Genomic DNA, 14,341 nt, shown 5'->3' with positions numbered 1-14,341 from the left:
TTTCAATGTACCTTTTGGATTCCGGTCTGATGTTGAGGTCTTTAATCCATTTTGATCCTACTTTTGTAGTTGGTATTAGGGACAGATCTGAGCCCACTTTTTTGCATGAAGCTGTTCAGTTTTGCCAGCCCATTTTGTTAAAGAGGCTTTTCTTGCTCCATTTCACATTTCTTGCCCCCTTATCGAAGATTAGATGATCATATGCTTGGGGGGAGATGTCTGTATATTCAACCCTGTTCCATTGGTCTGCAGCTCTGCCTTTGTTCCAGTACCATGCTGTTTTAATTATTACTGCTTTGTAGTAGAGTTTGAAGTTAGGGAGGTTGATTCCTCCCATTTTCTTTTTCCCCAGAATTGCTTTAGCTATTCACAGGGGCTTATTGTTCCGTATAAATTTCAGGAGTGTTTGCTCCTTTCTTTGAAGATTGTCATGGGTATCCTAATCGGGATCACATTGAATTTGTACAGTGCTTTGGGAAGTATTGCCATTTTGACAATGTTAATTCTCCCGATCCATGAACTGGGGGTATTTTTCCATTTCCTGGTGTCCTCTTTTATTTCCTGAAGTAGCGTTTTGTAGTTTTCTTTGTACAGGTCCTTTACTTCCTTAGTTAAGCTGATTCCTAGGTACTTGATTTTCTGGGGCACAATTGTGAATGGGATTGTTTTCTTCCTGATACTTTCTTCTCTTTCACTATTTGCGTATAGTAAAGCCATGGACTTTTGGGTATTGATTTTATAGCCTGCAACTATACTATACAAGCCTATTGTTTCTAGGAGTTTCTTGGTAGAGGTTTTAGGGTTCTCTAAGTATAGTATCATATCATCTGTGAAGAGTGAGAGCTTGATTTCTTCCTTTCCTACCTGGATGCCCTTAATATCTTTTTCTTGCCTAATCATTATTGCAAGTACTTCCAGTACTATATTGAACAGCAGTGGAGAGAGTGGACATCCTTGTCTCGTCCCTGATCTTAGAGGGAAGGCTCTCAGTTTTTCCCCATTGAGGATGATGCTTGCCGTAGGCTTGTGGTCCAACTCCTTTCTTCGCCCAATTCTTGGTGACTGTTGACATTCTTTGAACATATCGTCAAATCTCACTGTGCTCCATTTGTCACCCTCTTATGATACATACAATTGTATTTAGGACCTACCTCTAAACTCCTATTTTAATCATGCTTTTAAAATCTCTTTTCTAAAATGAAACATAACTTCTGATTTCACGGTTTAAGTTCTGATCTTTTTTTGGAGGGGGACAGGGGGTAGGGGCATTTATTTTGTCTATCATAATCATGTGAGTTTCTAATTCAGAATTTGCTGAAGAAACTCAGTTTTCAATCAGAAAGGTTTCATAATCCCCAAAGGTCAGGAGCTTGAGTGGGAGTATATTGTTTCCTATGATATCTAGGAATATGTCACTGGCATTGAACTATCATTTCTTTTCAATTTTATTCATTTTTTTTCTTTTTCGCACACCATTTCACTCTTTACTTTGCGTTTGGGCTACACCTGGCAGAGCTTAGCTGTTGATCCACGTAGTGCTTAGGGAATTAGGTGCTGCCAGAACCCGAAGCCAAGCCATCTTCAGGTAAGGCCCGTGCACCTGCCCTCGGACAACAGCCTAGCCCTTTACTCCAACAAAAAATAAGGACTTTACAGAAACATAGTATACCACTTTTAAAAACAGGCACCTTCAATGCTTGTGTTTTTGGTGTTTTAAACATAGTTTAAAGTCATTAAGGCTTTCATGGAGTCGGGGATGGGCAACCTGCCCCCACCTCCCTGTCTGGGAGCAGTCACGCCCAGGAATGCTTCTGGTGCCAGATAAGCTCATTAGTGGCCACAATCCAGAGACTCTCAAATAAATCTCAGGGATCAACAAGCTGCAGAAATGCCTCCAGACCCTGCGCCAGGTGAAGTCCCATCTTGGGGTGGGTGAGCCCACCACCAGTCCAAACGGAACCCCTGAAGTCAAAAACCTCCAGAACCTAATTGCTGCCATGATCAAAGCTAATCTCCTCAGGCTCAGGACAAGCCTCATCCATGAATGGATCTGTTGAAAAACTCTGGTATGCCGGTTTTGTGACCAGAATCTCCAGGCTCTCACAGGGCTTGGGATGGGAGGCTCCAAAGTAACCATCCAGTTAAAAAGTTAACTCCAGCTATATCACCTTATCTAAAATTTCAGAATTCCTGGAGTGATGTCTCAAACTCTATACCACTGATGTACCGAGAGTAGCACACCACATTGGATGGGATGTAAAGTAGAAGGCAAACCATCTTGGTTGAAAAGATACTAGCACACAAGGTTCTGCATGTAACAACATGTTAGTGATCTCATATACGAGGGTTTAATGGCTCCAGGGTGAGATACAACAATCTTCAAATACTTTCTTCTAAGGAAACTGTTTGGGTCATTTTTAATGAATTATTCATAACAAGCAATACAAAGAAGATTATTTAGGGCCTGCTATTGGGGCAGGCTTGGATCATGGTTGGGAAAATTTGAAATATTGGTGGTGGGAAGGTGTAATATTGGTGGGATTGGTGTTGGAATATTGAATGTAATAACTTATTATGAACAACTTTATAAATATAAAATTAAATTTAAAAAGAAGCCAGGATGCTTTAAAAAAGACATTAAAATATATCACACATATTTTGAAAGTGCAAAAATGTGTGAATAAATGTGGAGAATTCCCTTAACATAAATAAAATTACACAGGGATTCAAATAATGAAAGTTACTTTTCCTTCTCTAAAATATTTACTTATAATTTTAGGCTTCTGCTTCTTTTAAAATTTTTATAGAATTGATCATCTACAAGCACACTCTATCCCCAAATATACAGACTAATAGTCAGACATCAGCCTGTGTTACACTAAATTAGTAAGCCTTCCACTCTATTTAATGTCTAATATAATTTTAAAATACATAATATTCATTTTATGAAAAATAATTCATGTAGTCTACTTTCATGTATATAGTGGCAGATACAGAGAATTAGCATAACATCATTTGTAATGTCCTTGAGTAGTAGAACTTCAGAGATAAGGTATTTGCTTATCTCTGATTAAACAGACAGATACAAGAAGGTCATAAAAGTTTTTATCTCCATGCATATGACAGGGATCAGAAAAATTTAAGTATTCAGAAAAATCACAGGGACATAGTATCTAATTAGAGGCCATCTGGATTGCTTTTTTAGAGGGGACTGGGAGTCAGAGGTGTTCTTGAAGGGAACTTGGTGGAAGATAATTTCAATGCAAATTCTGGAGCAAAGGGGCGTGTATGACTCAGTCAGCACCCGAATGCACCTTCCAAGCCTCAGCCTCAGATTCTTCAGAGACACTGACTTGCTTAAATTCAGATTTGAAAACAAATTCCAACATGCCTACTGCCTATGTCCTCAGCTATCTCTTTCTGTCTCTGTTTCTCATTATGCAAAAAAACAGACCTTAACTATTTTAATTTTTGTTCTGGCCAGTCACTTTAATGTAAGACTTCACACTTTTATTTCCGCCACTAACGAACACAAACAACACAGAGCTTATGAGCAATTTCCACACACCTCAGATATAAAGTATCTCTGATGGGTAAATCAACCTATAGGGGTACTGAATGTTCTTGCACAATCACGAGAAATGGTCTCAGTTGCCACTGCTAGTTCCCACTCAGAAAGGACTCAAGGAACTCTAGTACTTTGTTTTCAAGCTTCTCTCTGAAACTCTGTGGATCTGATGCTTTCAAACAGATATTTCTGGGGGCCCAATAGGTCAATGAGGAAAGGAAAAGTATCTACCAGATTTTATTTTGTCCGATTTTGTGTTGCTCCATCTATTTTTTTTTTTCTTTTTGGGTCACACCCGGCGATGCTCAGGGGTTATTCCTGGCTCATGCACTCAGGAATTACTCCTGGCGGTGCTTGGGGGACCATATGGGATGCTGGTAATAGAAACCGGGTCGGCCATGTTGGCTGCATGCAAGGCAAATGCCCTACCCGCTGTGCTATTGCTCCAACCCCATCTCCATCTATTTTTAAGAGAAGTAAAAAGATGCTAAAGTAAAGTTTAGCAACTTTATTGTTTAGTAGTCATTTTAAATATCTAATTAGAAGTTACTTGACTGAGCAATGCAATCTGTTTCTTCTAGAAAACATATTAGTTGATGCCTTCAGCTTGCTGCTTCCTAGCTCCACCTTTTCGTTGCCATGGATGTGTCGATTCTTATGATGCATCAGCTACGCTTGTTATAAAACTTGTTCATGTTCATTTCACTTGTTAAGGAAGCCTTATTAAGCAATTACACAAATCGCTTTTGGGGGGCGGGGTAGGCAAAAACACATAAACAACAAAATAAATTTCTCTCTGCTTTAAGATGAATGCAACTGAGAATTTTAAACTATGCATTTAAGGTATCTCTTATATAATACTGTTGCTGAGGAATGAAATTGAGCAGTCTCATAATCAAATTGAAGCCCTTAGCCAGATTTCAGAGTTGATATATAGCAAATTTTAACTTATACTTCTTTATTATCTTATTGTATCATATAATATAAATTGACATAGATATTTGAATCAAAATAAAGGGCATATATCTATGTACGTATATATTTAATTCCCTTTGACAACTTTTTTTGTCTGATAAGAGCCAATTAATTAATATCACAACTGCACATCACAAGAGACTCTTTCCAAACAGTAAGATGAAAGCATCAAGAGCAAGGTAAACAGTTTAGTTGGTACAAGTTACCTAAACTGTTGCCAGTAAATGTGACCATCCTCTCATCCCATTTGTTTTTTCTTATATCTGAATGCCCCACCCCCAAGCCCCAATGCTGAGACAGGGACGCTAGTTCATACCCATCCTTTTTGTAAAATTCCAGCATCATATTGTCTGTGGCAACACTGAGGGGCCGGCGGGCCTGCTCGGGCTGGCGCCGGTCAGCAGGGTCCATGTCGGGGGAAGGCATGGAGCTGTAGTTGGCATTGTGGTTCACGTGTACTGGGCTCCCATAGTTCCCCGTGATGTTGAACTCTATGTCTGTGGTAAGAGATAACAGGTGTGCATGAGTTACCGGCTTGTAGTCTCCTGGGCAAGAGAGATATAAGTAGAAGTGGCCGCTTCTTTCTATAATTAATTCACCACTAGAAAATTTTCTTCCATGGTTCAATGTTAGCTAATGTCTTACTATTTGGTTTGGGGACCACACCCAGCAATATTCAGGGGATACTTCTGGCTCTACGCTCAGAAACGATCTTGGTGATGCTTGGAGGACCATATGTGATGACAGAGATTGAATTCAGGCTGCTGCTTGCAAGGCAAAAGTCCTACTTGCTCTACTATCATTCTGACCCTTTCTCAATAATTCATATTACTCATAATTCACTCCCATGTTCACAGGTAAATTAATTTACTCATCTCATATTTTAATAGATTTAAAATAAATTTCTACTTATGATTAAAAAAACTAGTAAAACAGGATTTTTAAAAAATGATGAAATCACCTATATTATACCCTATGGTTATAACTGAGACCCTTTCTCAATAATTCATATTACTCATAATTCACTCCCATGCTCACAGGTAAATTAATTTACTCATCTCATATTTTAATAGATTTAAAATAAATTTCTACTTATGATTAAAAAAACTAGTAAAACAGGATTTTTTAAAAATGATGAAATCACCTATATTATACCCTATGGTTATAACTGAAACCAAAGCAGACTAATATGTCCACTCTCACCATTGTCACATTACTGGGAAAATATGAGCCAATGGAAATTTTCAAGAAAATAAAATAAGAGGCAATATTATATTTATGATGATTTAGTCTTTCTGAAAAATTAAAGAGAAAAGATAGAAAACATTAGGAATACTAATAAATTTTATAAAATTGTTGGCTACTCATTTCTACTCATTATTTTTAGTAATAGACTTTGTTTTTACTTGTAATTAATTAGCTTTCCCAGAAAACCGATAGAATTATGTCTTGATCCTACTTCCATTATTTCATTTTCAAAATTTCCTTCCCTCATCCAACTTTGCATCACCAAGAGAATTTTTACAAGACTAGCCATTCAGAGCTTTCATAACCAAAACACATGAAGCAAAATAGCAGTTATCTTTTTGGAGACAGAGGGAGAGTACAACAGGTAAGGTGGAAAAGGGTCCCTAGTAGCACCATACAGTTTCCCAAGTCCTACTGGAAATGATTTTTGAAAAGAGAACCAGGAGTAAGCCCTGAGCATTGCTAAGTGTGGCCCTCAAACCAAATCAAAAGAAATCAAAACAAAACCATCTTAAAATTAAACACCTTTGGAATTTAATTTTAAACTAAAGAAATAAATCTCACTGTTTTTGTGTTCCATGTTTAGAAGGGAACTGCGGGACACAAAAGGATTTCACATAGGTGATCTATAAATCCTGAGTGAAAATCCACTTTCATCCAAGCCTCAGTTTCTACCTGTGTCTAAAACGTGAAGAGTTTTGAACTAATGGTCTCTCTTTTCTTTATACACCAGTTTTTCATGATTCAAAAACAACAGTATAGATATTATATCACAAAAGTACATGGACATGGTTAGTCCAACTTATACATCTTCAGGCCAGAGAAGGAATCTCCCGTCAACCTGCTTCATACCTGAATGACTTTGTATCGCTGTGTTAAAACAGACATTAAAACAAAACATACTTGTGAGCAGTAGTTTGGTTTTAAAAGTCTGGAACTCAGATTATCACCCCTGCTCTTCCTCTGATCCCTCTTCCTATGGCCCACACCTTGATGAGCCCACATACCTCCAGGGAAGAACCAGTCTGCATGCTGGATGATGGGCTCAATAATCCCAACAATCTGCAAGGAGACTGTAGTCATCATCTCTGTGATGTTCCTGTAAGTGGGGATAAAGGCAAGAGGAGTTACAGCAGGAGCCGGGGATGAGCACCCGCTTTACCACAGCCTGGGAAGCACTCTGGACTGAAGTCTGAGGGCCTCTCTTGGAGAGCAGGCTTTCTCAGGCAGAAGAGATTTGTCTTCTGAGTTCCTTTTTCCCTGTCTACAAAGATGGAGATAACCACAAGAACCTTCATTATAGGAACTATGTAAATGAGGAATAAACCTAAAGTCACCAAGTATGAAGCAAGTTGCATCATGAAGTTTACCCTTAAGAACCATCAGATGCATCTCGATAACTTGCTCTCTCTCTGGAGACATCCCTCTGTCCCTGTACCTTCCAGTCCTTTGCCCTGTATCTGTCATATGGACACTAACAAGACGAACTCAGAGATGACCCTCTTTCAGACCCGAAACCAGCCATGAGAAAGATAGATGGGATTCTGAGCTGCATGCATGCATGGGAAAAGGAGCAGGGTGAGACTCTGGGAGTGGGTGAGGCAATGTATGGGAAGGCGCAGGCCTCAGGCCCAGCCCCCACAGCACAGAGCTTCCTGAGCACCATTAGGTCACACTAGTCCTCAGCATTGTAGGGGCCTGCACGGAATTCCACCTTAGATGCCAACACTAAGCTGCTCACCCCAAAAGCCTGGGATCACTGAGAGTCCCCTTGGCACCCTGAGCACTACTTGGCATCCTGTAACCATAAAAGGAAAAAAAAAGACTAGAAAACTACATGAGACTTGATTTAAGCACATTAATGGCCAGGATGCCAGGATCTAGAGACTCACTAATGAATAACGAAAGACAGCAGCACACCACAGAGATGCCTCTCCACCCCGCACCAGCCTAACCACACCAGAGCACCTCAGAGTGGGGGCAGGTGTGTCCCTCTGCCTGTTCCTTCCTGTGCCCTTGCAGTCACACCCACAAACTGCCTCTTGGGTGGAGTTTAAGCGCATTAAAGGTCATGATCCACAGATTCACAAAAGAATCTCAGAGGAAAGCAGCATGCCACAGAGATGCCACTGGACCCTAACTATTTAAAATTTTAGAAATCCAGGAGCACAAAGCCACTGACACCTCCTACTGTTCATAACAAGCAATACAAAATAAATTATTTAGCAGGGGTCACACCCACCAACTGGCCCCCTGGTGCCGTGTAATCCCATCAACGGCCAAGACTCAGTGACTATAAAATCCAGCTCCCGGACGAGAACAGTGCAGTCTCCTGCCCCCGCGTCTGGCTGTCCTCACTGGGGCCCCTTGGAGGGGAGCGGGTTGAGTTTCCCTCCCCACCCCGACCAGGGCTCCGGCAGCCGAAGACCTCCAGAACCAGCCACCACCATGCTGAGACCACTCTCCACACGCATGAAGGTACTGGCCGAGGAACATAGGCATGTGGGTCCCAGGGCTGAGCTCTCCAAGCCTGCTCGGATCGGGGCTGAGCATTCTCCACCCAGATCCTCCAAATTCCAGTAGGCAGGGGTCACACCCACCAACTGGCTCCCTGGCACCATGTAATCCCATCAAGGGCCAAGACTCAGAGACTATAAAACCCAGCTCCCAGAAGCGCGTGGCCGCATTTGCGGCCGCACGACATCTTATTGTGACATCTTATTATCTCATTCCTACTTTGGACAAACTGGCAGGCTACCGAATGTAACCTGCCCACACGGCAGAGTCTGCCAAACTCCCCGTGGTGTACCCAATATGCCAAATACCAGTAACAATGATGGGTCTCATTCTCCTAACCCTGAAAGAGCCTTGAATATGGCACTTTTTAAAATATCTCAGGGCTAGGATGAAGGAGGCGTTACTGGGGCCTGCTTGAGGCAATCAACGAACAACAGGATGGTCGTGATTGTGATGTTTAGCACCTGCCTGTGGAGCAGGCTTGAGTGGTGGTGGGAAAATTTGAAATAATGGTGGTAGAACTGATGTTGAAATATTGAATGTAATCAATTACTGTGAACAATTTTATGATAATAAAATTGAAAAATTAAAAATATAAAACTCCATGAGACTGCCAGGTGATTGTGCCTGTCTGGGCCATCTCACCCACACCACTTCAGTTGCACATAATACCTACCTGGTTTCTACCTCCTGTACTCACCCTTCTGCTTGTGGCCATAAGAGATTGGGTCCTAACACAATTGCAATATTACTGGGAGTCATCTTGTTTACATCTTGATATTCTGAAAGCTTGGATAAAAACTTGATCAAGTATCTGAAAGGAAATGAGAAGGTCACATTTTGCTAAGAGTCAGCACCAGTCATGTGCCTACAGTAAGAAAGAATTTCTCCTCTTCCTGGTGAGACTCATGCATCCTATAATTTAATAGACACATCATGTGTCAGGAAGTAGAAATTCTGTATTCACTTTCTAAAAGCATATTCGGGCCTCCCTCAGCTGGATGAAAACATCTAGCTACAAAGATTCTTCTTTTTTCCTTCTGGCCCAGCATATCTTCTACTTCAATCCTCAATCATCTGCCAGCCCCTACCAGCCCCTGTGTTTACCCAGAGGTGAAAATCAAAGTGCTCTAGGTCTCATTGGTAGAGCACCAACATGCTGGGGTGGTGTCTCTTAGAATATCCTCCGCAACTCAAGAATATTTCTAGAGAGTCAGTGGAAAAAAAAGTTAAATGATGACTTACTTAAGTGAAACATTCACTCATAACATACACAGAAGTTCAGAACAGCATTGTCATTATAGCAAGAAAGTGGCACTACCTAAATATCCATCAAAGAAAGAACAAAATGTGGCTTGTCTCTAAAATGAGGTATTATTCAGCTATAAAAAATAATGGCTATTGCTATAAATGCTAAAAATGGATGAATTTTGAGAATAATATTATGCAAAGTAAAAGAAGTCAGTCACAAAGGACTACTTGTATGAATCCATTGATTAGATTAGAGAATTCCAGACTAGGAGCATCTGCAGATAAAAAAAGCAGACTGGTGTCAGCAACTGGTTCAGGGGAAATGACCTATGACTACTAATAGGAAAAGTTTTAATTTTTTGTGATGATAAGATGTCTAAAAATTATATAGGGATGGCAGAGATGCCCCCAGACCCCACACCAGGCTGAATTTCAGATCCAGGGCACCCCTGAGGGGGATGGGTAAGTGTCCCCCCACCCCCGCTCTAACAGAAGCCTGGCAGCCAAAAACCTCCCGAACTCAGTCGTTGCCATGCTCACAGCCAATCTCTACAGACTTGGAGGAGCTTAAATAAAACCCTAAACCAGAGGCTAGAGACAGTGTAGGGGTGGAGGCACTTGCTTTGCATGTAGTGGCTCCCGTTTAATCCCCAGCACCACATGTGGTCCTCCAAAGGCTGCCAGAATTGATCCTTAGCACAGAGTCAGGAGTAAGGCCTGAATACAGCTGGTGTGCCCCCCACCACCCAAAACATCCAGAAGAAAACTATGAACCACAGTTGTCCACTCACCGGATGTTGTTGTGATTAGCCTTGGGTAATTTTTCACAGGCATTCCACAGAGCCTGAAGTCTCTTGTCTTGCTCCTGGATACTGGGAAATCCATAAGTTGAGGATAAGTTAATGTCACTCTGGCAGTCAAATTAGCCAGCCATTATAACATTTGAAAATAAGGAGTCATTGTTATTCATTATGTCAGTAATCTGTTATTATTCAAATGTTTGCCTGTCATTATATCTTCCTTCAAGTTCTCTTTCTGTCTGTTCCTACTGCTACTAATAAAAATCCTATTGTGCATGGCACTTATACCCGCATGAATGCATGTCAAGGTAGAAGACAGGAAGAAGAGGACAGAGACCAGACTTCCCTGGAGTAGGCAAGGATAATGGCACTGAAATCAGAGCACAGGACCCCGGTCAGAGAGCCCAGACACTTTCCTACCAAGACAGCAATGTGCTTCATTACGCACATAAGCTCCTTGAAATCTGGCATATAAGAGTCTAATAATCATCCTTGAAGCCCACTTTCCACCAACCTGCTCTAAAGATTCATGAACTAAATCTCTGAGGAAATGCAAGCTAAGCCGCTAAAATTCATAGACACACCCGTCTCCTAGCTAACACACTGGGGCACCCTCGGGCGTTTGCCTTGCACGTGGACAACCTGGGTTGATTCCCAGCATCCCGTACGGTCCCCGAGCACCGTCAGGAGTGATTCCTGAATGCAAAGCCAGAAGTAACCCCTGAGCATTGCCGGGTATGACCCAAAAAGCAGAAAAAAATTATAGCAAAGTATGTCACAATACAGATTTTCAATGGTTACTTTCTCTCTACTTGTCTCTGGAGCGATAGCACAGTGGTAGGGCATTTGCCTTGCACGCAGCCAACATGGCCAACCTGAGTTCGATTCCTCTGCCCCTCTCGGAGAGCCCAGCAAGCTACCAAGAGTAACTCGCCCACATGGCAGAGCCTGGCAAGCTACCCATTATGTATTCAATATGCCAAACACAGTAACAACAAAGTCTCCAATGGAGACGTTACTGGGCCCACTCAAGCAAATCGATGAACAACGGGAGGACAGTGACAGTGACAGTAACTACTTGTCTCACCAATGAACCTCTAGTGACTCTTAGATTTTTGCTTTTCCAAGTAATGTTGCAGTCAACATTAATCTAAGTAATGTTGCAGTCAACATTAATGAAATGACCCTTAGGACATATGTACAAATACTTCTTTATGAGAAATGTCAAGAAACCTATGTTTGATCATAGGTTATATGATTTTATAATTTCAATAAATATTTCCAAATAAACTCTAACCCACAAGAATCACCAAAATGTTGTGTACTTACTTAGAAGCCTGAATCCACTCATCATAAAGTTCAAAAGTCATGAGTGGTTCTGGTAATTCTCGGAGGTAAGATTTCAAAGCGCCTGGGAATGAATATAAAATTAATCACGAGTCACAACAACATGGCAAAAACAAATTATACAAGCAAGAATTACCCACATAAATAGCATCTGTTGATATGCCTGACAAACATGAGAAAAATCAAATGATAGCTTCACATGGACAGAGTCAAGATACTCAAATGGCTATCAGAATGGGTCTGACAGTTTCACTGCTCTTTCTTTTCTTTCCTTTACTTTTTAATTTTATTTTTATAAAGTGGTTCACAAAAATTTATTACCACCAATTCCACCACCATTACATCTTCCCACCACCATTATTTCAAATTTTCCTAAGCATCACCCAAGCCTGCCCCAATAGCAGGCCTTAACTAATCCATTTTGTATTGTTTGCTATGAATAATTCGCTAAAAATGATCCAAAAAAGTTTCTTTAGGAGAAAGTATGTGAAGATTGTTGTATCTCACCCTGGAGCCACTATGTCCTTGTATAAAAGATTACTAACATGTTGTTACAGGTTGAGCCTGTGCGCAAATACATATATTTTAATTGATATTGGATGCCTTCTACTTTATACCTCATCCAGTGTGGTGTGCTACTCCTGGTACATCAGTGGTGTAGAGTTTGAGGTGTCAATCCAGAAATTCTAAAATTTTAAATAGGGTGATACAGCTGAAGTTAAATTTTTAATTGGATGGTGACTTTGGGTTCTGGAGGCATCCTGGAGCTTGTTTATCTCTTCCAAGAATTATTTGTGAGTCTCTTGGTCATGGCCATTGATGAGCTTATATGGCATCAGAGGCAGTTCGTGGGCAAGACTGCCCGGCTCCTGGAAGAAGAGGGAGATGGGGGCGGTCACCCATTCCCAACTCCGTCGAACCCTGGAGATTTCAGTCACAAAACTGCATACCTGAGTTTTTCAATAAATGCATTCATGATTGAGGCTCATCCTGAGTCTGTAGAGATCAGCCATGATCATGGTGGTGATTGGGTTCTTGAGGTTTTCAGCTGCCAGGACTGTTCTCTTACTTTCTATTTTTTTTTTTTAGTACACAGGGGAGACTTTCCTCCGAAGGACCATCAATCTTAAACTTGGTCCAGAGTGGGCACCCTAAAGCATATTCCGAGGTCATTCACACAATTGTCTGACAAGTCTCTGTAAGGTCACCCCTTCCTTGTGAGTCTCCACTCCACAAGACTGCCTGGCTAAAGAGCTGTGAGCACTCACCTGCAATGGCATGGGGGTCTGCCGAGTACTCCTGCACATCCAACACACAGCAGTCCAAAGCAGCTTTCAACTTCTTTAGCTTGGAGGCAGATGGAGCTACTCGGAAAAGTCCCTATCAATATGACAGAGGGTCAGTGGATAGCCCTGTAACTCAAAGGCAGAAAACTAAAAGTAAAAGAGAGAAAACAGACACTCCATTTCTGAAAAACCCAATTTTTTGCCAGCTTGGTTATGCAATGACAGTTACAATATAGCTGACTATTTTCTGTTTTCTCTTTTAGACATAAGAAGGCTGAGCTACAACTGTGCAGTTATCATAATCCCCCGCATAATCACTGTAGAAAAAATAAGACCTGGTTAGACTTGAGAGCATTGGAGGTTAGATGTAAAAGGAAACTACGGGAGTGTGTGTGTGTGCATGCTTGTGTTTTGGTAGCCACAGGGTCATACTTTTAGCACTATCTAAAACATATATCCTCCAGGGAAGGGTAGACCAGGAATTGGGGAAAGAGTAATGCTTTTTTCTTTCATATTTTATATGTTAAGTTACTTTTAAATTATGATCACTCTTTACAAGTGAACCACTTCATCTTCTACAACGAAAGTGAACTATAAAGAGAAGGAAAAAAAGAGTTTCCCATACAAAAGGGTGTAAAAAGAGGAGACAAATGGAGATCAGAACAGGAAGGAATATTCAGCTCACAGCTAAGTCAGATGTGGACAACACATATAATATTTTCTATTTTACCTTAGGTCCTTGTTTTTTTGTGATGAAATCCAGATTTAAAAAAAAGACTTTTTTGCTCCTTTACATTTCATTAAAAGAAAATATGCCTGGTCTACAACACCAGACTGCTGGCCTGATAAGACCACTATGTCCCTTCCTCTAAAAGCATATCAGATACCAATGGTTTGACACATATACGTAAGGAAGCCACAGAACATTTTTGGATTAGTGTATAACTAAGGTTACTGTGAAGAACAGAGAGAGCTAGTGCACATGTTCAAGGAATGTGTCAGATTCTCAGGGTTATGACATAGCTGTGAAGGGAAATAGCATCCGATGATGAACAATGACAAAGAGAAGCAGGTAGAATTGTCCAACCAAGATTTTAGATTTTTTATTTTGTAACTGTGTAGACTGTTGTCCTGAGTGATAGACAGAAACTGGGAGAAGAAATAGTGCCCTAAAGTATCTACTGAAGCCAGGTTAAGGGCGTAAGAAGAAAGCAGTATAGAAGCAACCTTGGGAGCGGGTTCAGAGAAGCATGAGGACTCTGCATCTTCAGAATTTGATGCCCAGATTTATGAGAGGATGATTATACTACAGGAGAGCTCAGAGGGCATGGAGGTAAGAGTGAATCTGG

At 41.0% G+C, this 14,341-nt stretch overlaps 1 protein-coding gene across 5 annotated transcripts in view; it reads right to left on the bottom strand.

Moving 5' to 3' along the window:
* ARHGAP44 (Rho GTPase activating protein 44) overlaps positions 1 to 14,341 on the bottom strand; it is a 227,317-nt gene that overhangs the window by 20,395 nt on the left and 192,581 nt on the right. For all 5 annotated transcript variants that reach the window (XM_056117918.1, XM_056117919.1, XM_056117922.1 and 2 more), the window contains exons 11-16: positions 12,975 to 13,086; positions 11,689 to 11,770; positions 10,351 to 10,431; positions 9,009 to 9,122; positions 6,799 to 6,890; positions 4,860 to 5,040 (exon numbers count right to left, since the gene is read on the bottom strand). In XM_056117918.1, the coding sequence (XP_055973893.1) occupies positions 4,860 to 5,040; positions 6,799 to 6,890; positions 9,009 to 9,122; positions 10,351 to 10,431; positions 11,689 to 11,770; positions 12,975 to 13,086 (662 nt within the window). The remainder of the gene's footprint in view (positions 1 to 4,859; positions 5,041 to 6,798; positions 6,891 to 9,008; positions 9,123 to 10,350; positions 10,432 to 11,688; positions 11,771 to 12,974; positions 13,087 to 14,341) is intronic.

The sequence above is a fragment of the Sorex fumeus genome, unplaced genomic scaffold (assembly GCF_029834395.1).
Source record: "Sorex fumeus unplaced genomic scaffold, SorFum_2.1 ptg000036l, whole genome shotgun sequence".
In the NCBI taxonomy this organism is placed as follows: Eukaryota; Metazoa; Chordata; class Mammalia; order Eulipotyphla; family Soricidae; genus Sorex; species Sorex fumeus.
This window is presented reverse-complemented; position numbering and strand designations above follow the sequence as displayed.